The sequence below is a fragment of the Hibiscus syriacus genome, unplaced genomic scaffold (assembly GCF_006381635.1).
Source record: "Hibiscus syriacus cultivar Baekdansim isolate YM2019G1 unplaced genomic scaffold, ASM638163v2 tig00110388_pilon, whole genome shotgun sequence".
Classification (NCBI taxonomy): domain Eukaryota; kingdom Viridiplantae; phylum Streptophyta; class Magnoliopsida; order Malvales; family Malvaceae; genus Hibiscus; species Hibiscus syriacus.
The window spans coordinates 1,070,988-1,095,786 of NW_024062718.1; the positions used below are offsets into that span (position 1 = coordinate 1,070,988).

General features: G+C 36.2%; 2 protein-coding genes across 5 annotated transcripts; one reads left to right on the forward strand and one right to left on the reverse strand.

Annotated features, from left to right (window-relative positions):
- The first annotated feature begins 496 nt into the window (after positions 1-496).
- LOC120122875 (F-box protein CPR1-like) lies at positions 497-4,189 on the forward strand. 4 transcript variants are annotated; one of them, XM_039141917.1, is made up of 3 exons: positions 497-603; positions 2,669-3,858; positions 4,027-4,189. In XM_039141917.1, exons 2-3 carry the CDS (start codon positions 2,715-2,717, stop codon positions 4,038-4,040), a joined length of 1,158 nt encoding a protein of 385 aa, XP_038997848.1. In that variant the 5' UTR covers positions 497-603; positions 2,669-2,714; the 3' UTR covers positions 4,041-4,189. The 4 variants fall into 4 exon arrangements, with proteins under 4 accessions (XP_038997848.1, XP_038997845.1, XP_038997846.1 ...); XM_039141914.1 differs by lacking the exon at positions 4,027-4,189 and having other exon boundaries at positions 2,669-3,989; XM_039141915.1 differs by lacking the exons at positions 497-603; positions 4,027-4,189 and adding an exon at positions 1,806-2,002 and having other exon boundaries at positions 2,669-3,989.
- Positions 4,190-5,534: 1,345 nt separating this feature from the next.
- LOC120123068 lies at positions 5,535-24,505 on the reverse strand. The gene is made up of 7 exons (XM_039142066.1): positions 24,490-24,505; positions 23,979-24,074; positions 23,928-23,942; positions 22,397-23,482; positions 21,251-21,262; positions 14,370-14,379; positions 5,535-5,583 (listed from the first exon to the last, which is right to left on the reverse strand). Exons 2-7 carry the CDS (start codon positions 24,067-24,069, stop codon positions 5,535-5,537), a joined length of 1,263 nt encoding a protein of 420 aa, XP_038997997.1. The 5' UTR covers positions 24,070-24,074; positions 24,490-24,505.
- Between the last annotated feature and the right edge of the window lie 294 nt (positions 24,506-24,799).

Sequence of the window (24,799 nt, forward strand, 5' to 3'; positions counted from 1 at the left end):
TATAATATAATTTAATCGCACCTAAAACTTTTTAAATTTTTTATAAATTTAAAATCGTTAAATAATTTAAAAATAGAAAACTAAAACTAATTTTTTTATTAAATATTTTTTATTTTTATTATTAATTTCAATTATCTATTTCCATTAATTTACCGATCCTAAATATATATAAAATTTAAAAAGTTTACCCTACATAATTGTATCGTATTCTTATATGTATGAATATATTGAAGACAAAACTTTATACTACTAAATATTATAACCGAACACAAAAGCTATAGATTAATTTAACATCATAAATATAGAATAAATCCTTTCTTTTTCAAAGTCCTTAATTTTCCCAAAAGGACACATTGAGATAATGATGTGATGACAAACCTGCAACTCAAAATTCCCCAAACCATGACTGTAAATCATCATCCTTCCATTTTCTTTCTCAGTTCATCTTCTTTTCCTTCAAACTCTTCCCTTTTGCTCTCTGGGTTCTTTCCCTTTAGCCTGTAAAAGCTTCAACAATTAAGTCTTTTCTTCCTTGGCCTCTACACCCCTCAACATATCCTTGAAACCCAATTTTCCTTGTGCTGTTGGAGAGGCACCGTTGAGGTATAGTTTCATTAACCGTATTTCTTTCTTCTAAAAATCTATTATTTATTGATATTTAATTCATGAATATTCATATATTTGAAAGGCTATTATTGTATGAAGAAGCAAAGTTTTCTATTTGTTGAAAAAGAATAGCATTATTACGAAAAGAAAAAGAAGTCTGATGTTTGCTGGGAAAATTAGCAATAAATTTGATAAGAAATTGGAAAGGGATGATTTTGAGAATTTGGGATGCTTCCAAGGGCTTTTTGGTGAATTGACATCAGTGGTTGCAGTTCCGTAAATAGGAAACAAAAGTAGGATTTACATGTTTATTTCTTCTATTTTTATAATTATGTCGGGAAAACACGATGATGACAGTAATACGTGTCATGACATGGAGGCAATAATAAGACAAGTTAATATTAAATAATTAAGTGGGAAATTATTTCTGTGGCTTCACTTTATTGGTTTTTTTTTGTTAAGATGCTTTACTTTAAAGAGTTCCTTGATTGATAAGGTCAGAATCTTGGAATCTCTCTGTAAACTCCTTCAATTTTTATAAAAAGAACAAAGTTTAAAGATGGTAACAGCTATTCTATTTTGATTTTTACATTTATTAGTGAGTGTAATGTTTTTGTTATTAATGTTTTGATGTATTGTTATAGCCTGTTTTATAAGCATCCATGTAGGATGGTAATCGTCAATTGAAAATTTTAAATTCTTATATAATTTCAATATTTATATTTTCTTTTGATAATTAATTTTTCTTCTCTAAAATTTATAAATTCGTCTTGTTAAAATTTTATAAATTTGTCTCTTAGCCTACAATCCTGGATGAGTGCAGTATATCATGTCCGGCACTGAGAAACTCTTTTCATACTACTACATGCTGATTTCCAGAACCATATTTCACCACCACCACTACCGAACCTTTAGTATCACCGGAATTGTCGCTTTATAATCATATCCGGCTGACAATGCTTTGAGTGAAGCATCAGCATGATTGCTAGTCATCCAGAAAACCAGCCTTCAAAGAAATCTGTATTAAAAAAAACCAGAAGAGCCCTGATCCTAAAATAGCCCAATTCACCTATTTATCTATTAAACCAATGGCTGGCTGACCTATTATAAGAAAGAGATTTGAATACTTTAAACATGCGATAAGCATGATTGAACATCAAACATTTGGATATATAATTTATCTGTTGGAGAAGATTAAGGATTTTTGGAGTCTCTTGAATTTCCTTTGATAACATTTGGGGGACGGTGATGGTGGAGGTGTGTGTCCTACGGTCTTAGCACACAAAAACATAACAACCTTCAGGTTCACGAGTTCGGAAAATTGTGTACGGTTTTTATTATATGGATATCCTTGTTTCAGTCGGAGGGAATCAAATTCATGAAGGAGATAATACAGGTAAATATGCTTAAGAGCCTCTGGTTTCTTCTATTGCTTAGCTTGGTAGTGTGTTGAACAGATTTGGTATTGAAATCAATCTCACTGTTTCATTAAAGGGACATAATATCATTTTAAGCTTAACTAATGGAGTGTTAAACATGGACTTTCAGCTGCCATTATCGAATATTGTATCAATTTATGTTTAGGATTTTAAGCATATTTAGGCATCCATTGGAACCTTGGAATATAACCCTGAATTGCATTTAGCAGTGTCAAAAGTCCAGCATCTTGATTGTTTAAAATGCTGACCTAAATGCCTTTTGAAAGAAAGAAAAGAATCTGATGAGACATGATTTCTCAGGAATCTATGCTTAAGTATATGCCCCAACTCCTAGAGAAGGCAGTTCGAAGAAACGGCCAACGAGGTTAGAATACTAATAATTCATAGATGAGGGGAAAGAATCTAACAAGGTAACTGGTTTCTTGATTGATGCAAAATTGATGCTAATAACTTGAACTTGGTAAGATTCCTGCTAAAAAGTATTACTATACTAAAACTGTATATTAAAGTTCTCCGTGGTTTTTTATGGCAGATGGTTATTAATGCCGGTATATTGTTTCAGAAAACCAGGGTTCCGGCAACAGTATATACATGGGGTTTTGATAACTTACGTTCTCATGCAGGGTTTGGTTTGACTGTAGGAAAGGAGAAGTCTAAGAAGAGCCGAGTATGGAGGTCATTGGTGATCTGCCAAGAGAGTTGTTCCTCAAAATCCTCTTACGATTGCCAGTAGAATCTCTGATGCGATGTAAATGTGTTTGCAAATACTGGTACGCTCTCATTAGCAATCCTAAGTTCATCGAATTGCACCTTAGGTACAACTGCAACAACAATGTATGCGTCCTTCTCAAGCGCTGCCTTCTAACGTGCTTAGGAGAGAGAGAAAATATATTGTCTTTGGTCTGCAGCAACGGTTTTTCTTTCGTAAATTTAGATGTTGATTTGTCTTTATATAAGAAGGAGCCGTGCTTACAGCTTCTAGGTCATTGTGATGGCATTATTTGCCTATCAAATTACAGAGATGATATAGTTCTATGTAATCCTGCAACTAGGGAGTCCATGGTACTCCCGGAATCCTCTCTCCCTTGTTATTCGCCAAGATCAAATTTGATCCCACAAACCAGTGCCTTAGGATTTGGTTATGATGCTAAAACTCATCATTGCAAAGTTGTTAGGATTGTTTCGTACTGGGAGGAGCGAAGTGGGAGTGACTTACCCCAACATTCCAGGGTCGAAGTATATTCTTTGGCAACTGGTTCTTGGAAAGAGATCGATATTCAGGTCCCCGCCCATGTGTGGTACTCTCCATGTTTTGAGACATACTTTAATGGAGCGTTTCATTGGTATGCCATTGACAATAACCGAAACGAGGTCATCCTTTCATTCCACATGGGAAACGAAGCATTCCAAGTAATACCGATGCCAAATGCCCTCTCCTTGTATGATTATTCAATATGCAGGAGTCTTTTTGTGTGGAAGGGATGCATCGCTCTAGTAGTTTATCCGAGGAAGGGGACCAAAAAATCGTTTGAGATATACGTGATGAAGGAATATGGAGTGAGGGAATCTTGGACAAATATAATGACAATTGGACCTCTTATGAAAGTGGAAATGCCTTTGGCATTTTGGAAAAATGATGAGATCCTCATGGAAGGCTCTGACGGATTGGTAGTTTCTTACAACCTTAACACCCAAGAACTCAAGGATCTTCCAATTTATGGGGTTCCGAAGTCGTTCGCGACACTTGTGTACGTGAACAGCCTTGTTTCAGTCAAAGGAGGGAATCAAATACTTGATGAAGGAAATAATACAGGTGAAAATGTTCCAACTCCGGTTACACTTTATTTTGTTTTCCTTCTGCAGATAATCAGAACAGGTTGCCTTCTTTTGCTGCATTTTTCTGGCTTGGCAATTTGTTCTTTTAGAAGATTTGAATGAAAATGGTCATTTGTGATTCTAATCCAAGTGTTTTTTGTGTTAGATTTTGGTTGGTGAAGGATCTCTGCTTCTGAACCTGCATAACCTTCATCAAGTTTAACAGATGATGAACAGGGGACGGTGGACACCAATGAATAAGAAAGTAAAAACAAATGAATGAATAAATAAATTAAATCAATAAATAAAATAGATTTTATCATAAATGTACAGAAAACAGATATTGTAAATTCGGGTTTATGATCTTTGTGATGTAAATGAAGATTTTAAGGTCAGTATATTATAATTTATTTATTAGCAACTTTTGTGTATATGATTTTTAGTTTTTAGTATACATGATATATAAAACGATATTTAATTTATTAAAATAATGATCAAAATTGCAATACAAAATGACCAAAGACTCGCAGCATCGTCTGCATTCACTCTAGATGGTCATGTGGCCTTTACTGAGGCTCTGGTTACAACACAGAAATTTTTTTATTCTTTATTTCTTCTTTCAGTGTTAACATTTCGTTTTGTAGTAACTTGGATGTTTCCAATCAACAAAGTGAAGAGTACCAGTCCAGCCAGCACAATGCAGTTACTGGAAATCACTTCTAGCCAGTGACTTATTGGTTAAAGATCATTTCCAAAGGTGCTGCAGGTTGATATACACGAAAATCATATGGAAAATGAGAGAAAAAAGGTACCCGAGAGACATTAGTCCCCAAAATATGGGATAAATATCTTAACAGCAAGAGATTTGCTAGAAACCAAAGGGAGAGCCTACTGGTAAATCCCAGAATTGAAAGGTCCATCAACGTCTAAACACAATTATAATGTTCTAATGTCTAAATTGATAACAATATTAGCTATTATTGTTAAGGTAATGAGATGAATCTTTTATCGTATTGCGATACGATTCAATTATATCACTCAAGAATAATAAATTTACATGTTTGTTGAATCCTTAACACTGTCTTAAAAAAACCAAAAATGTTATAAATTTAAATAAAGATCTGGTATTTGATGTTCAAATGAAAGTTCTGATTTTGAGCAGATTCGAAAATATTATATCCCTATTTGATCAAACTCAAAAATATAAAGTTTTATAAGATTTTCTTTTATAGCTTGGACCCTTACTCGGATTATATTCGAGAGTACCATATCATTATCTGATCGTTTTAAAGGATCAAACTTTTATATGAGTAACTCAAAGATGTTTCAGTTTGACAAAAAAAACTCATAACATGGTTTTGGACGGAGAGTTTTTGTCCCAACATCTCTGATGTGTCTAAATTATGGTTTCCAGCTCGGAAGTGCAACATGTTTCTCGTAAATATGTCTACAGCTATGGACCGATGGTCTTAGAAATGGTTGGGAGGAAGAAGAGACATGGAAGTTGTCCTATAAGCATCATGACCATGCTATGAATTTGAGTCTATATCCAATGCTATTAGTTTTTTTTTTTGATAGAAAGTAGGCCTCATTAAAAACCTCCTTCAAGCCCTGCCATGTTATGAAGGTAACATGAAGGAAAAAAGGAGGAAAAGAGTGCCAAGAAACTTTTATTCACAAGAGCCAAATTACAAAGACTGAACAAACTCCTAGACTTTCTACTGAAGAACATAAAACTTAAAACAAACCACCTAACAAATAGGAAAATACACTCCTGCTAATCAACACGATCAAATAATCAAAAAATCACCCTATCCAATCTTTAGCTAGTTTGTTAGCTTCCCAGTTTTCCGCCCTCAAAATATGCCTAAATATAATATCTTTTCCAGTCAAAAGCGAAACTATATCCTTCACCAAGGATAGATGCAAAGGGGGGCTTAAACCCGGATTCTGGATCCACTTCAGAGCGATAGATGAGTCTGATTCCACGATAAATCTCTGATTTGGGACCAAATCCAACTCCTCCATAAGACAAATCCCTCTTTTAATTGCCAAAAACTCTGCCAAGATAGGAGGACCACCCCCTACTGATTCAGAGAACCACTGTAGCAATAGTCCTCTGCTATTCCGAATCAGACCACCAATACTACCTTTTTCCCACCCCAAAACCATCGCTCCATCAACGTTTAACTTTAGAAACCCATCCGGTGGAGGAACCCAGCAAGCTAATCGAGAGCAACCCCTTCCTGATCTGCCTGCCGAATCAACAAGTTTCAAATCACCTACTAGAGAATCTAAAGGAAAACCCACATCCTTAAAACGAGCACTAAACCAGGAAGCCACTCTAAATCTTACAAAGAAATATAATCTGACCAAATCCAGCTTTACTTTATGAAAGATAATCTCATTTCTACATTTCCAAACTGACCACATCATTGCCCTAGGAATGAATTTCCAAATCAAAGAGTTAGTCATAAAATCATCCCACAAAATTAAAAAATCCATGGAACACTTTGGAATCATTAATGACACATCCCACATTTTCAAGAAGGAAGACCACAGACCCCACACAACCCTACAATGCAGAAATAAATGGGAAACTGATTCCACCTCCCGACCACACAAAACACAAAGCTTATCAACAATCTCTACAACACCTCTCTTTGCTAACTCATTTTTAACAGGTACTCTTTGCTGCACCAATTGCCAAACAAACATTTCCACCCTTGGAGGAGCTAACCCTGTCTAAATATTATTTTCCCAATTCACATGATTCTGCTCAAAACCACCTTGGTCAAAGAAAGAGTTTATACAAGACTTTGTTGTGAAAATTCCTTCACCATTCGCTAACCAAATCCAACAATCATCTTCCGCAGGAAAAATGGAGGTATTATTCAACATAATGATCAACTGCAGCCACTGTTCAATTTCCCAGTCAGCCAAATTCCTTCTCATTTGGATGTCCCACACCCAACCCGAGGTATTATTCACCATAAACTCCATCACTTTACCCGCTTTATTATTTGATAGAACATAAAGTCTAGGAAACGAAATTTTCAAGGGAACATCACCCAACCATACATCATTCAAAAACTCCATAGCTTCCCCATTTCCTGCCTTCAAACGCATATTCCTTCTAAGATAATCTCTAAAATCATCACTGTTAAAGAAGTTTTTCACCACACATTTCCAAATCCACGATGAACGAGCTGGCCAAGAATTCCCCATAATAATGGAATTCGGATCCAGATTGTAAACAACACAAACCACTCTCTTCCACCAAGACTTCTTTTCAGAAGTAAACTTCCATATCCATTTCCCTAGTAAGGCTCGGCTCATTAGAGCTAGATTAGGGATCCCTAGACACCCCAGTTTTTTTGGTTTAGTAACCGACTTCCAGTTGACCCAATGGATTTTTTTCTTGTCAACCGAAATGAAGCCATGATAGAGTTAAGTTTAAGTAGCACAACAACTGGAATTTTGAACATAAAAAGAAAATAGATCGGTAGAGAGCAAAGCACCGATTTGACCAATACCACCCTTCCCGCTATCAACAAAGAATTAGCTATCCAACCACTCAATTTAGCATGAAATCTCGCCACTATAGGATCCTACATAGTAGTCGAATTCCTCTTATACCCCAGAGGCAGTCCTAAATATTCAGATGGAAGATATCCAACCGAGCAGCCAATAACTTCTGCCCAAGTAGTGAACTCCCCATCTTCATCATTTACTCCAAAAATCATGCTTTTGCCTAGATTTAACTTCAACCCCACCAGAAGCTCATAAATAAGTAACACTCTTCTAACATTCCTCAACTAACGAATAGAGCCTTTACTGAAAATTATAAGATCATCGCAAATTGAAGATGTGACAGCTTGAATGCTCGGTCCTGCACTCCTAAATCAAATCCCGAAAACAGTCCCAAATCCACTGCTTTAGTTAACAACAAATACAAAAACTCAGCAGCCAAGTTGAAAAGCATAGGTGAAAGCGAACATCCTTGTCTCAGACCCCTGGATGTATGAAATTTCTCCGTATGAGACTCATTTACTAAAACTGAAATCTCAGCAGTTGACATGTATTGGTACATCCACGACCTCCACTTATCACCAAACCCCATTTTGCTCATTATTTGTATCAAAATTTTCCAATCCACCGAGTTATAAGCTCTCTTAAAATCCACCTTGAAGACTGCTCCCTTCAGCCTTATTTTTCTCCAAAAATCAATACTCTCATTTGCAATAAAAGAGCAGTCCAAGATGTTCCTCCCTGGAATAAAAGCAAATTGGGAAAGACTCATAATATCATTAATACACAAACTCAGCCTTCTAGCTAAGACCTTAGAAATAACTTTATATAGATCTCCCACTAGGCTGATTGGCCTAAACTCTTCCAACCCCTCCAGATTTGCCTTCTTTGGAATAAGAGAAATGAAGGAAAAATTCACCTCCGGCTCCCACTCCTTCCCCACATAGAAATCCCTAAAAAATCGCATAATATCATCCTTCAAAATATTCTAGAACTTCTTAAAAAACCCTAAGTTCAGACCATCTGGACCTGGAGCTTTGTTGATATCCGAATGACCAATAGCTTCCCAAACTTCCTCTTCAGAAAAAAATTTCTCCAATGCTAAACACTGGCCTTCCGAGAGCTTAAGAAAATCCAGATTTAAGTCCTCTGCCTCCAGGGTGTTTTTATGATTATACAACCTCTTGAAGAACTCCATCACTGAAGCTTTAACTGACCTAGGATCTTCTATAACTTCACCATCAACTTTGAGGGATTTAATACAATTTATCCTCCCTCTAATTCCTGCACTGTGATGGAAAAACTTTGTGTTCTTATCACCCTCCAATCTCAATTTCAATCTAGACTTTTGCACCCAAATTGATTATTCCTTCTTTTGTAGCTCCCATAAATCTCTCTTTGCTTCAACAATAGAATTCATTGACACCAAGGAATACCCTTGTTGTAATTTCATTTCCATATCATGGATCGTAGACTCCAACGTTCTGATTTTACCTGGTAATTGAAGATAACCCTTACCAGACCAATTTTTTGCCACATCTTTCACCCGGTTAAGTGTTTTTGAAATGGACATCAAGTTTTCCTGTGCACCCAGTTTGAGCAGCTCTTTTGTCAACAAGTCGCTAAACCCTTCCTCCTCCAACATATAATTAAACAGTCTAAACGGCTTCGGCCCCCAATTACATTCCCTATTCTCCAACAGAATAATGTTGTGATCAGAAATGGACCGAGGCTGCAAAGTTTGGCTGATCTTTGGGAATTGCGAGAAAAAACTATGATCAACTAAAAACCGATCCAATCTCTCAAAAGTGAGAACTTCCCTATTATTACACCACGTGAACTGACCTCCCACTAAAGGCAAATCAATTAAATTTGACTTAGAAACAAAATCTCGAAAAGTATTCATCGAAACCAAATTCACAGTGCCACCCATTTTCTCTTCCTGAGTCAAAAGGGCATTGAAATCTCCACCTAAGCACACTAGACAGTCAACCTGTTCCAGAAATGAAGTTAATTCTCAACGGCTCTTTATCAGCCTCCACACTTGGACCATAGACATTTATGAAACAACAAATGTTTAGTATACCATCCATCCATCCATCCCTTTAATGCCACAAATCTAGTCTGGATGACTTTTTCCTTAACCATAAATACTTTCTGATTCCACATTGTTATTAGTCCACCAGCTGAACCTAAAGCCTGCACAACAACCAAACCATTAAGGATTTTCCCTCCCATTTTCCTTCCTAACATAGTACTAACAGCTTCTAATTTGGATTCTTGAAGAAATAAGATAGTCGGTTTTCTCTCCTCAACAAATCTCCGAATAGCTCAAGCTTTAACCTTCTTACCCAGACCCCTAACATTCCAACACATAATGGACCATTCTACCATCAAATTCATTTTATGACCATAACCCCTGAACCAACTACCTCTCCTCAATCATCTCTATTATTCACCAAAGGAGCAACTTTGGTCACGAAATCTTTTTATCCTCCTTTAAACTTTACCCCCAACACTTGGATACTTTCCAACACTCCCTTGCTTCTGTCCTCACATGTTTCTCATCTCCTGCTCCAATAACATCATCCTTACCACCACAACTTTTAGCATCCCACCTCCTAACATAAACTATGTTATGAAAGCCTCTAACAACATTACTAACCGATGCACTCCTCCCAGAAGGCCGCTGTTGGGACAATGGCACAGACCCATATTGCATACCATTTTCAACCTGTGTAATTTGTAACATCCTCCGTACTGGGTTAGTGATTAAATTGTGAAATTTTATAATTTAGCGATCAAAGTTGATAAATTGAAAGTTGAAGGAATTGATTAAAATATTTTATGTAGGATGAATTAATAAGTGAATGAGAATTAAAAGGGAAAAAGGGTCATTGAGCAAAAGTAATAATTAAATATTAGATATTTGGTATTACAATACCCAAGGGAAAGAAACAAGAGTTTCCAGACAACTCTTGATTCTTCTTTCTTCTTCATTTTCTTCTTCAACGTGAAGCACCCAAACCTAAGGTAAGTTTGATTTCTTTTGGTTAATCCTTCAAATTAAAGTATGGGTTTGATTTATGAAGCTTTAGGAAAGATTATGGAGATGGAAAATATTATAGAAACTCAAAGATTGGTGAGTTATGAAGGATTACAGAAAGGAAATAGAAAAGTGAAATCTTGGATTAGAGTTTCTAATAAGAATTAGAAGTGGGTTTTGACTTGTCATAAAGCTAAATAAGAAGTATGAGGTGTTAGAATTCAAATTAGAACATGTTGGAATTTGGGTTAGATTCTTAAACTCTACATGGAGAATTGGATTTCTAAGTTTTAAAAGTATGAAATGGATAATAATTAGTTTAAGTAAGAGTATGCAAGTTAAGGATATATAAAGAGGGGAAATATAAAGTGTTAAGTAGACTAAGAAGAGATTTTCGTGCTAAAATGACAATTCTGGGAAATGTGCATCGATGCATATTCATTGTGCACCGATGCATCGATGATAAATCCCATAAATTTTTCAAGGTGTACCGATGCACATGAAGTGCATCGATGCACTCTTTTAAAATACAAACATCGAATGCAATTAATGCATCGATGCATAAGGAGTGCATCGATGCATCCCCATTAAATACAAACATCAAATAGGATTTATGCATCGATGCATGGTGTAGTGCATGGATGCATACCTCCATTAAAAGATGAAAATGGCTTTTCTTTTAGCCTAATAATGATAACTTAGACTATACTAATTAATATACTGATAAGTATCAATGAATTACTATGTAGATATCGAGCCTAAACGAGTTCCGGAACCATCGACAAGTAGGATCAATCGAGGGAAAGACAAAAAAATCTAGGTGAGTGCATATGCATAGCATGAATATGTATTCTATTCAGTTCTAGACTTGTGATAAGTCTAGATTCAATATTTTGATACATGATCGTATTTCATATTATGATACATGACATGAATTCATACCATATGCATTATGTGACATGAATATGCAAGAAAAAGTTATATGAGTTATGTGATAAATGTATGAAAATAATATGTCTACGTGATACAAATTAGGTGAATTGTGAAAGCCCATGTTATGTAGACGAGAACTATAGGTATAGTTGGCATGCCAAGGGTAGAGGGTCTATGCGGTCCTTCGGGATATATATATATTCTTTGGAACATGTGTGAAGTCTTGTGAGACACATGCTTGATCCCTAGTATATGTATATGATTCTTAAGGAATGATATGTGGTCCTTATGGATATTATTATATGGCACTCCGGTGCAATTCTACACGGCACTCCGGTGTAATTCTACGTGGCACTTCGGTGCAATTATACGAGCTGTGGTGACAGCATAGTGCACAACCTCACAATACTCACATGCCTTAGGTTCTCTGTATGGTAGCATGGGCTAATGAACTTAATAAGGTGAACTTATGAATGTGAATTTGATAAGTATATGTGTAAGAAACATGGTTCTAGTTATTGCATTGTTTACATACATCTTATCATTGCAACCCATCTCATTTTGGCAATTACTTGATATTTATTGATATTATTATATTGTCTCACTAAGTCGATGACTTAGCGTGTGAGTGTTTCACACGTAGGATCCGATAAAGTAGACGATCGAGGTTAAGCAGCTGGACAACATTACTCCTGCAACTATCAGATCAGAAGCAACTTAATCAGTAGGTCATTTTGTTATGAAAATGGATGTTGGCATGTAACTAAAGAGTTAAGTTGTGTATGCTCTAAATATTTTGGTAAACTTATATTACCATATGTATATTATCGTATTTTCTTAATATAAGTTCAAGTATTTTGCTATTATTTGTAAGAGTTGTGTTTTGAAAGTCAATGTAATATCTCTGACTCGTATCCGGGTTGGATACGGGTTGGGGGTGTTATATTTAATGGTATCAGAGCTATGGTTTAGCCGATTCTAGGCATAAACCAGAGTCTATAGAGTCTTTAAATGGGATACATGCCAACAAATAGTGAGAACTTCTGATCTGGTATAGTATGAGTATGTTGTTTTGCTAATAGAACAATATGTTTATTTTATTAGATGTCCGGACATAATAGCTCCCGAAGTGAAGCGGGAGAAGATAGGCCTGTTGAAAGCAGTAATTCACCTGCCCTGGCCAGGCAAGGTGAAGAACATGCATCTCAAGGAGTGCCTGTGCAAGATCAAGATACGTTCTTCAGAACGTTAGACGCTATTCTGACGCGTCTTCAACCTTCTGTTCCACCAACTCAAAGAATGAATATAGCAAAAGAGTTGAGAGGTTTAGGAGCTCCCGAATTTAAGGGAGAAGCTGAGAAGGTCCAGTGTCAGCGGATCTTTGGTTGAATGATTTGAAAATCATGCTAGATGGTCTCCACTGTTCCGAAGTGGAGAAGTTAGATGGAGCTGTATCTTTATTGAGGGGTCAGACGAGGATATGGTGGACGAACGTCACCATGAGGATGTCAAACGACCAGTTGACTTGGTATTTGTTTATTGAAGAATTTAAAAACAAGTATATTGGAGATCAGTTTATTCGGCAAATAAAGCTGGAGTTTTTGAATTTGAAACAGATGAACCGTTCTGTATATGAGTATGAATGTGAGTTCAACAAGTTGAGTAGGTTTGCATCTGAGCTTGTGTCTACTGAAAAAGAGGCTTGTGAATGGTTTATGGAGGGCTTACGCCCTAGATTGAAAGAGATGTTGATAGTATTGAATTTGTCCTCGTTCCAAGAGGTGATCAATCGTGCCAAGGCTATTGAAAGAGCTCAGAATGAGATATTCAAGGATTTTAGAGTTCAGACATCAAAGAGAACTGGTGCTTCTTCTAGCTCAGCACCATAAAAAAGAGAAAGAGACTCAGGATTTCGATCACAAGCTAGATCAGAATCAGTTGCATCATCTGCTAGGGGAGCAAGTCAGGCAAGACCTAGACAGACGCAGTCAGTGTGATCTGGTGTTGGGAGATCTACTCCGAGTCAAGCGAGACAGTGTCAGTATTGTGGGAAAACCATTTTGGGGCTTGTCGGATGGCTTCTGAAACCTGTTTTCGATGCGGAGATATCGAACATTTTATCTGAGATTGTCCATTGATGGTTGGTGAGCCTGAACCATCTGAAAGAGTTGGTTCTGCCTCACAAAGAGGACGAGGAAGAGGCAGAAGAAGGAACCAGTTTGAATCCTTTGCTCAACCTAAAGTTTAGTCAACTGCACGGGTGTACAATCTAAAGACAAGTGAAGACCGTGATGACCCTGATATTATAGCATGCACTTTTCAACTATACGATAAATTAGTATTGGTACTGATTGATCCAGGCTCTAATTATTCTTACATTACAAGTAAATTAGTAAATGAATTGAGGATCCCCTTAGATGCTACGAGTAATGAGATTATAGTAACTAATCCTTTAGGCCATAGTGCTCGGGTGAACAAAGTCTGTAAAGGGTGTCCCATAAAGATTCAGGGAATTGAATTCCCTGCTAATCTGATGGAATTACACTTTGATGAGTTTGAAGTGATTCTGGGAATGGATTGGTTGTTCCTTTACTATGGAGATGTTAATTGCATATCGAAAAGGGTAACCCTGAAAAGTCCAGGAGGATCAGAGATAAGTGTGAGTAGTGAAAAGTTTAATCCTTTTGCAAATATAATATCCGTGATGTCTGCCAAGAAGCTACTGTTGCAAGGATGTCAAGGTTTTCTTGCTAATGTGATAGATGTCAGAACTAAAGAGAAATGATTAAATGAGATTCCAATAGTTCGAGAATTCTCTGATGTTTTTCCTGCTGAGTTGCCAGGATTACCTCCAGATAGAGAGGTAGAATTTCAAATTGAAATAATGTCGGGAACCACTCCAATTGCAATGACACCTTATCGGATAGCTCCGAAGGAATTGCAAGAGTTAAAGAATTAGTTGCAAGAGCTGTTAGAGAAGGAATTTATTCGACCAAGTGTGTCGCCTTGGGGAGCTCCGGTGTTATTTGTCAAGAAGAAAGATGGATCAATGCGTCTCTGCATTGACTATCGACAGCTCAATAAGGTGACAATAAAGAATAAGTATCCTCTCCCACTCATTGAAGATTTATTTGATCAGTTAAAAGGAGCTTTGGTATTCTCAAAGATTGACTTACGTTCCGGTTATCACCAATTGAAGATTCAGGAGAAAGACATTCCGAAGATGGCTTTCAGGACAAGATATGGTCATTATTAATTCATCGTAATGCCATTCGAAGTAACGAATGCACCTGCTGCTTTCATGGATCTCATGAACAGGATTTTTTAGCCCTACTTGGACCAGTTTGTTGTTGTCTTTATTGATGACATATTGGTGTACTCGAAATCCCATGAAGAGCATAACGCACATCTGAGGATCGTCTTGCAAATTTTAAGAGATAAGAAGTTGTATGCCAAATTGTCCAAATGTGAGTTTTGGTTAAATAAAGCAATTTTCTTGGGGCATATGATCTCCGCAGACGAGATTAGGGTGGACCCTCAAAAGATTAAAGCTATAATAGATTGGGAAGTTCCTAAGAATGTGTCTGAAGTTCGGAGTTTCCATGGACTTGCCGGTTATTATCGAATATTCGTTAAGAATTTTTTGATAATTGTACTGCCTCTAACAAAGCTAATGAGAAAGAACGTATCATTTAGTTGGACTTCTGAATGTCAATAAAGTTTTGAAGTTTTAAAGGGAATTCTGACAGAAGCTCCTGTATTAGTTCAACCTGAAACTGGCAAGAATTTCATAGTGTTCAGTGACGCGTCCTATAATGGGTTAGGGTGTGTGTTAATACAAGAAGGGAAAGTGGTAGCGTATGCATCGAGATAGTTGAAACCACGTGAAAAGAATTACCCCACCCATGATTTAGAAATGGCTGCTGTAGTGTTCGCTCTCAAGATTTGGCGTCATTATCTTTATGGAGAGCGTTGTTACTTGTATACAGATCATAAGAGCTTGAAGTATTTAATGACTCAGAAAGAACTTAATTTGAGGTAAAGGAGATGGGTTGAATTCTTAAAAGATTATGATGTGATAATTGATTATCACCTCGGAAAGGCTAACGTGGTAGCTGATGCCTTGAGCAGGAAAACGTTTGCAGCCTTACGAGCTATAGACGCAAGATTATCTTTAACTGGAGACGGTGGTCTATGTGCGAAACTAAGGTTTAAACCGGAATGGTTGGAACGAATTGGAGAATTACAAAGTAAAGGCGAAATGTGTTTGAAAAGAATAGAGCAAGTAAAGAATAAAGAGATTAGGGATTTTGAGGTTAAGTCATATGGAAATCTATATTGTAAAGGAAGAATTGTGATACCCGACAATGAAGACTTGAAGAAAGAAATATTGACAGAGGCTTATTGTAGTCCATTAACGATGCACCCGGGTGGAACCAAGATGTATATGGATTTGAAGGATCGATTTTGGTGGCCAGGGATGAAACGAAGCATCACCGAATTTGTGTCTAAGTGTTTGATATGTCAACAAGTCAAAGCAAAGCACCAAGTTTCGTCTGGATTATTACAACCCCTTTCTATTCCTCAATGGAAGTGGGATAATGTTACGATGGATTTTGTTTCGGGGTTACCCTTAACTCCGAACAAAAGAGAATCAATATGGGTAATTGTTGATCGGTTGACTAAGTCAGCGCATTTCCTTCCGGTTAGAACAGATTTCTCTATGGAAAAGTACGTTGAACTGTATATTAGAGAAATTATTAGATTACATGGAGTGCATGTTTCCATAGTCTCTGATCGAGACCCTCGATTCACTTCTAGATTCTGGAAATCTTTGCATGGAGCGTTGGGAACTCGTTTAAACTTTAGTACGGCCTTTCACCCTCAGACGGATGGGCAATCAGAGAGAACTATTCAAATATTGGAAGATATGTTGAGAGCATGCGTAATGGAATTCAAAGGATCATGGGAAAAGTATTTACCGCTGACAGAGTTTGCTTACAACAATAGTTATCAATCCAGTATTAAAATGGCACCTTATGAGGCGTTATATGGGAGGAAATGTCGTACTCCATTAAACTGGTATGAGCTCAAAGATCGAAGTGTACTTGGTCCAGATTTAATTCAAGATGTGGAAGACAAAGTGCGTGAAATTCAGCATGACCTCAAAGTGGCATTTGATCGACAAAAGTCCTATTCTGATCTTAAAAGAAAAGAGATTGAATTTGAGGTTAGAGATAAAGTGTTTCTGAAAGTATCTCCCTGGAAGAAAGTCTTACGATTTGGTCGAAAAAGAAAGTTAAGTCCTAGATTCATCGGGCCATATGAAGTTGTTAAGAGGATATGACCAGTGGCATATCAATTATTTTTGCCACCGGAGATAGAGAAAATTCATAATGTATTTCACGTGTCCATGTTGCGAAGGTATAGGTCCGATCCCTCTCATATAGTTGCACCATAACAAGTAAAAGTCCAATCGGATCTGACATATGAAGAAGAACCAGTGAGAATATTATCTTATGAAGTCAAACAGTTAAGGAGTAAGACAATTCCGTTGGTCAAGGTTCTTTGGAGAAATCACAAAGTAGAAGAAGCCACGTGGGAACGTGAAGAAGAGATGCGACTTCAGTATCCCCATCTGTTCGTACAATGAAAATTCGAGGACGAATTTTCTTAAGGGAGGGAGATTTATAACATCCTCCATACTGGGTTAGTGATTAAATTGTGAAATTTTATAATTTAGTGATCAAAGTTGATAAATTGAAAGTTGAAGGAATTGATTAAAATATTTGGTGTAGGATGAATTAATAAGTGAATGAGAATTAAAAGGGTAAAAGGGTCATTGAGTAAAAGTAATAATTAAATATTATATATTTGGTATTATAATACCCAAGGGAAAGAAACAAGAGTTTCCAGACAACTCTTGATTCTTATTTCTTCTTCATTTTCTTCTTCAACGTGAAGCACCCAAACCTAAGGTAAGTTTGATTTCTTTTGGTTAATCCTTTAAATTAAAGTATGGGTTTGATTTATGAAGCTTTAGGAAAGATTATGGAGATGGAAAATATTATAGAAACTCAAAGATTGGTGAGTTATGAAGGATTAAAGAAAGGAAGTAGAAAAGTGAAATCTTGGATTAGAGTTTCTAATAATAATTAGAAGTGGGTTTTGACTTGTCATAAAACTAAATAAGAAGTATGAGGTGTTAGAATTCAAATTAGAACATGTTGGAATTTGGGTTAGATTCTTAAACTCTACAAGGAGAATTGGATTTCTAAGTTTTAAAAGTATGGAATGGATAATAATTAGTTTAAGTAAGAGTATGCAAGTTAAGGCTATATAAAGAGGGGAAATATAAAGTGTTAAGTAGACTAAGAAGAGATTTTCGTGCTAAAATGACAATTCTGGGCAATGTGCATCGATGCACATTCATTGTGCACCGATGCATCGATGATAAATCCCAGAAAATTTTCAAGGTGTACCGATGCACATGAAGTGCATCGATGCACTCTTTTAAAATACAAACATCGAATGCAATTAATGCATCGATGCATAAGGAGTGCATCGATGCATCCCCATTAAATACAAACATCGAATAGGATTTATGCATCGATGCATGGAGTAGTGCATCGATGCATACCTCCATTAAAAGATGAAAATGGCTTTTCTTTTAGCCTAAGAATGATAGCTTAGAATATACTAATTAGTATATTGATAAGTATCAATGAATTACTATGTAGATATCGAGCCTAAACGAGTTCCGGAACCATCGACAAGTAGGATCAATCGAGGAAAAGACAAAGAAATCTAGGTGAGTGCATATGCATAGCATGAATATGTATTCTATTCAGTTCTAGACTTGTGATAAGTCTAGATTCAATATTTTGATATATGATCGTATTTCATATTATGATACATGACATGAATTCATACCATATGCATTATGTGACATGAATATGCAAGAAAAAGTTATATGAGTTATGTGATAAAGGTATGAAAATAATATGTCTACGTGATACGAATTAGGTGAATTGTGAAAGCCCATGTTATGTAGATGAGAACTATAGGTATAGTTGGCATGCCAAGGGTAGAGGGTCTACGCGGTCCTTCGGGATATATATATATATTCTTTGGAACATGTGTGAAGTCTTGTGAGACACATGCTTGATCCCTAGTATATGTATATGATTCTTAAGGAATGATATGTGGTCCTTATGGACATTATTATATGGCATTCCGGTGCAATTCTACGCGGCACTCCGGTGCAATTCTACGTGGCACTTCGATGCAATTATACGAGCTGCGGTGACAGCATAGTGCACAACCTCACAATACTCACATACCTTAGGTTCTCTGTATGGTACCATGGGCTAATGAACTTAATAAGGTGAACTTATGAATGTGAATTTGATAAGTATATGTGTAAGAAACATGGTTCTGGTTATTGCATTGTTTACATACATCTTATCATTGCAACCCATCTCATTTTGGCAATTACTTTATATTTATTGATATTATTATATTACCTCACTAAGTCGATGACTTAGCGTGTGAGTGTTTCACACATATGATCCGATAAAGTAGACGATCGAGGTTAAGCAGCTAGACAACATTACTCCTGCAACTATCAGATCAGAAGCAACTTAATCAGTAGGTCATTTTGTTATGAAAATGGATTTTGGCATGTAACTAAAGAGTTAAGTTGTGTATGCTATGAATATTTTGGTAAACTTATATTACCATATGTATATTATCGTATTTTCTTAATATAAGTTCAAGTATTTTGCTATTATTTGTAAGAGTTGTGTTTTAAAAGTCAAAGTAATATCTCTGACTCGTATCCGGGTTGGATACGAGTTGGGGGTGTTACAAGTTGATATTAAAGCTTCATTCTTGTTCCCATATTTATTTATTGTTGGACTAACCCGCTCAGGCCCATATACCTCCATCCTGCCCATGCTGGAAATAAGCCCATCATCTTGGGCCACTTTATCTTTCCCCGAGGTGTCTCCCTCTAAGCTGGCCACCATTTTCCTCCCATAAGAAAAAGCCCCTGTCACAGTCAGCTTGCTGAGACCTTCACCTAGTATTGTCCCCTCGGTACAAAGGTCAACATTTAAACTGTCATTGGCATCAGCGTTTTTTTTCAAATTTCTCTCGTTCATTGAACCACCCCCCTGTGAAGTACCTCGAACCCACTCTTCAGCCCTATTCCTAGAGTCTGACATCTGCTTGAAATTCAACTGCCCTTGCAAACCTCCTCGATCCTCCCCTTTGCTCCCATCCGTCGAAACCTCCTCCCAAGGATCCACTGTTCCTCTTTCAGAACCATCTTCATCAACCCCATCATTATCAACCCCATCTTCAAGCTCAGGGAAGAAATCATCGCTGTTGTCTACCTTAATCTTGATAGTAAAGGACCTTCCATAAGTGTTAATGATGATATGTGGAGGGATGTCAAACGGGCTTTCAACCCTTAATAACATCTAAGCCACCCTGCAATCAACTCTTTGAGCTGTCTACTCTTGAATCTTCACTAATTTACCCCATCTCGATGCCAAACTGATAAAAAATGAAACTGACCAACAGTTTAACGGAACGCCCATCATTGATACTGCACAATAAGGTAATAAAACACCCTTCTCTTCTATCACAGACTCCAACCGTTCAAACCAAAAGGACAAAGCCTTCCACTTATCTTCCATTGTTGCTTCTTTCTCCTCCACATACTGGAATACTATCAAATATGCATTTTTCAAATATCCTCATCTAACTACCTTGACATTGATTCCCTCTCTTCTCAATGCCCTTTGCACAAATTCAACCTCAAATATCGCTTTAACGATACCTGTTAAAGACGACCTCAACCATGATCTTTCCTCCATTGGAATGAAGAAATCCAAAGGCTTCTTCTCCTCTCTCTTGTCACCAAGGTTTCTGGATTGCTGACCCTCAACTTTTTTCAAACCTACTATCGTATCCTTATATGTCCTGCCATTATGGAACCTGTTCATCATCTCCTTCTTCTTTGCCTCAACCACTTGGCTAGTTGCATTTTTCCTTTTCGATATCTCTACACCTATACCTCCAGCCTCTACGATACTATCGCACTTCAAGTTACTCGGAAAACTACTCCTCTGATATTTCACATATGACACCAATATTCTCCTCCCATCAACGAGGACGTTGTTCATCTTCTCCTTAGCATTAACCAAATCCTCCTTGCTCGCAAAGTGCACAAAGGCAAACGTCTTGTCCTTATAGTTGGATCTTCTATTAACAAACGGAATAAAAACTTTAATCACCTTACCATAAAGGCTAAAACGATCCCATAATACACTTCTATACACTCTCATACTAAGATTGTCAACAAATTCTACCCACGATCCACCTTCAGACACCACTCTATCTCCATCAGAAGACACAATGCGATTCCACTCCATTGAAATGTTGAAAGGGAACGTTCAATCAAACATTGGAAATCAATTTATACCACCTACATTCTCCAAAAGCTATTTCTAGAATCATTTGAAGTGTAATTGGATCACAAATTGATTCTCATTACTTGTAAATGTTTGCACAACCATAAAACCCTACACCAAGAACTAAACTAAAATCTGCTGATAATAAGATCAAAAGACTTGCAAATCAAAAAGAAAAATCAAAGAGATAAAATCCCTCTTACAATCCATTTTGATGCTGGCAATCCTCACTCCATCATGCATATTATTTCCAACACACTCATCCTTGTGAAACAAAAAAGATAATGATTTATTAGAGACCAAAAAAGCATATACAATTGATTTGCTTTTGAATTAACGAATAGTATCTTATATTTAAATCTTATTTTAAAAAAATTGAATCAAATCAATATTTTTTAAAATTTTATCTAAATTTTATTAAAGTTATTTATGATATTATGATCTAATTTAATTTTATTTTAAACATTTTTTCTCCAACCATATAAGAGATATACCTATATTCTTTCATATTTTTTCACATGTATAAATAAAATTTATAATATTATTTATTAAAACAAATACCATTTAAAATTATAAAATATAAATATAATATTGTTTTTCTAAAAGGAATTTGAAACAAAACGTTAGCAAGAATATAAAAAAATCATGGAACTAGTAGAAAGAAATAATCTCCAAAGTTTATTACTAAAAATTACATAAACATTGTATAATTTTAGAGGAGCATTCAATTCAATTTTGATTAAAAATGACTTTTTTAAAAATAAAAAAAAAATTATAATAGTTTAAAAGCATATGATTCAAATTTAATTAAAAATAAACTTAACATAAAAGATAAATTGAAGAAAAAGAAAAAACACAAACTAATTCAAACTATTTTAAATAGCTTGAATAACTCAAAATTTAAAAATTAATTAATTAATTTTTAAATCAAATCGAATTTTGATGATCCTTACCGAAGAGGACATGCAAAATTCAATGAGAGTTCCATATGCTCCGATGGATGCTAGCCTCCTGGGAAGCATCACTATGCAACACGACTCTAACATGCAGATGTTCTAACCGGTTACTTAACATTTATTTTGAACAGCGGCTTTTCAATCGCAATGATGATCCATGCTATCCCACCAAACCTTGGAAAACTCAAACAAAACCAGCTTGAATTTGACAGGTGATATTAAACCATCGCCAGCCCTGAATTTTTCAGAATTTCTTGGATATAAGCAATCTCATTCTACCATTGCAGGATAAAGAAAATGCAAGTCCTCAACTATGGTATTGACATCCAAGTGCTATGATTGCAAGAATCCTGTTCTCCAGGAGTTCCTTTTGTCAACCCATTTATAGTGTCTGACCCTGAATCTATATCAGTCTTGACTGGGTTGATTTGCATCTGCCACTGCCTCAGGCAAGCCGCAACATTCAACCTTCTCCCTCTGATACCCGTATAATGTGCACAGGTCATCCTGAATATCATAATCATCTTCATTATTCCCCTGAATCTTACTCGAGCTGAAAGTCATTGCTATTATAATTACTAATGAAACTTTCTCCCTTGTCTTCTTCATTGGTTGCAGCACTACAGATGTCACCAACAACATTTTCAGAAGAACCAACCCCCTCCACATCGTCATCTTCAATGTCCTCGTGACCATCTTGCTCATGGCTGTGTCCAAAATGTGCGGCGTTTCCTTGACCAATTGGAGATTCCACGACAGAGTTGTCATCCTCTGCTTGAATTCCATATTCAGTAGTCTGCCACTCATCATCATCACTATTAACATTTAAGGGGTCATTGCGGTTCTGCTGAGCCCGTTTTCTGAGCATAAAGACATTAAAATAATAACGAATGAAGTCCTCCTTTGCACGGGAAGGGAGAACAGCAGAAAGATGATCCCAGAAATTCTTACCCATTGACACAGGGTTGGAGAGGACAACATTATAAAATGCCAGTTCTTCCTCTTCAGTCCATCTTTTAGCAACTTCCTCCCCCATATCACAGAGACCCATCTCCCTGAATATTTCTTGGCCAAGATTCTCTCTTAGTTTCTCTCTCGCTTCCATTACATGTTGTCTAACGCATCTGATAGAACCCTGATCAAGGCATTCACATTCAGTTCTGTGTCCCCCATCTTCACACTGGAACTTTGCAGTTGCTTCAGAATCAGGCATTGGCATGACACAGTAACCTATCATCTTATTCCCGTAATCATCGTTTACCATAAGGCCTGCACATGATGATCTAAGGGCAACTTGAGGATCTGACATATCTAGAAAATCTGTAGAGTTCTTTGGATCCTGTTGGCTCCATTCTGGGATATCAGCTTGATGTTCTGGTCCAACAGAAACTAGCATTCGAGGAGAAAGAATAGATTGATAGATCTCATTAGAATGAAGAAGATCCTGAATTCGGCGCCCCGACACAAAATATTCCGGAAACAACGGAAGATGAACTGCCACCTCTTGATCATCATTTGCATCTATCCCAGTGCTGTTTACCCACCAAAAATGAGAAACAAAACCAGAGGTACTACTTTCAAGTTCGTTACCGGTTCCAGTTAATACATTGTTACATTGATCTTCAGCGAAACTACCTTTATCTTGGCAATTACTGTAAATGTCCTCCCATTTACCTTATTCAAATTGGAACCATCAGATACAGTAACTTACTCTAGATTTTAATTTGACTGGAAAAATGTATCAATAAAGGTGATGCACATAATTAGATGTGATAAAGGAACCATATGCAAGCAATTAATCTACCACAGTACAAGATACATAGAATATAAAGAAATGGGTACCAAAATGCTTCTATAAACTCAAATATCTGCAAAAGTTGTCTGCATGTCAACCAAATTAATAATAAGAATTAAGAACCACAAGCAACTTCATCAAATGCACCTTCCACATGTTCAATCGACGAACTAAAGGAAAATCAACCTTTTTTTGTTTAGCAATTGGAAATAAATGCTTATGTATCTGTTCTCGTTGATGATATCATGTACAGTATCACAAGGTCCACAAGAACATGTACTCTATGATGCAAAAAGAATTATAGATGTTTCAACATTCTAATACCAGAAATTTGAGGATCTGGGATAGAACTTTTGTGATGAACACCATTGACAACTGGAACTAAGTCGACGGCATCTTCCCATTGCCTTGGTTGCTTGCACGCAACCTCTTGAGAGTCATCGATGTAAGGGCATTTATGAATCATTTAGACTGCCAGTAAACAACAAACATTCAAATATTTAATAATACTAAATTAGAATCTTTTCATCACCATAACTTTTAACTACCATAGTAACCACGATGGACAGAAAAGGCGGATAGGGGCAGTTGCTGAAAATTTCAAATTTTTATATATTTTAGATATTTAATTTTATTAATAATTTATTTTTGCCTCCAAATTTTATAAATTTATTCTTCCTAAAATCTTATAAGTTCCCGTTCTAATATAAAATTCTTCGTGTACCCTACAAGCAACAGCCAACCAACAAGTACAAAATAGTATGAATGTAATCGCGTTTTACAGAATTACTTAAAAGCAAACATTTTAAATTATTAATTAAAGCAAAAACATGAAAATGTTCAGGTCTATATTCTACTTAACTGAGCTATATAGGCTTGTTCATACCTGAAAATTCGTTGACCAATCATTTGAGAGATTCGACAGAAGCAGGAAAAGGGAAATACAATTAAATGATTTTATACATTCAAATTGATTTACAATAAAAAAAGATAAATAATTTCAAATTTGCTCTTTATAATATTTTACAATGGAAGAAAAAACAGATTATTCTTCTTTTTAATAAAAACAACCCCTACAAAGTTTCGACATTTAAGGAAACTCCGAAAATATTCGACCGACCCAAAATAAGTGGAATCAGGAAAAAGCAAAATCCAAGGTCAAAATTGATAGATCAAAGAAACCCCTTTTGGAAATC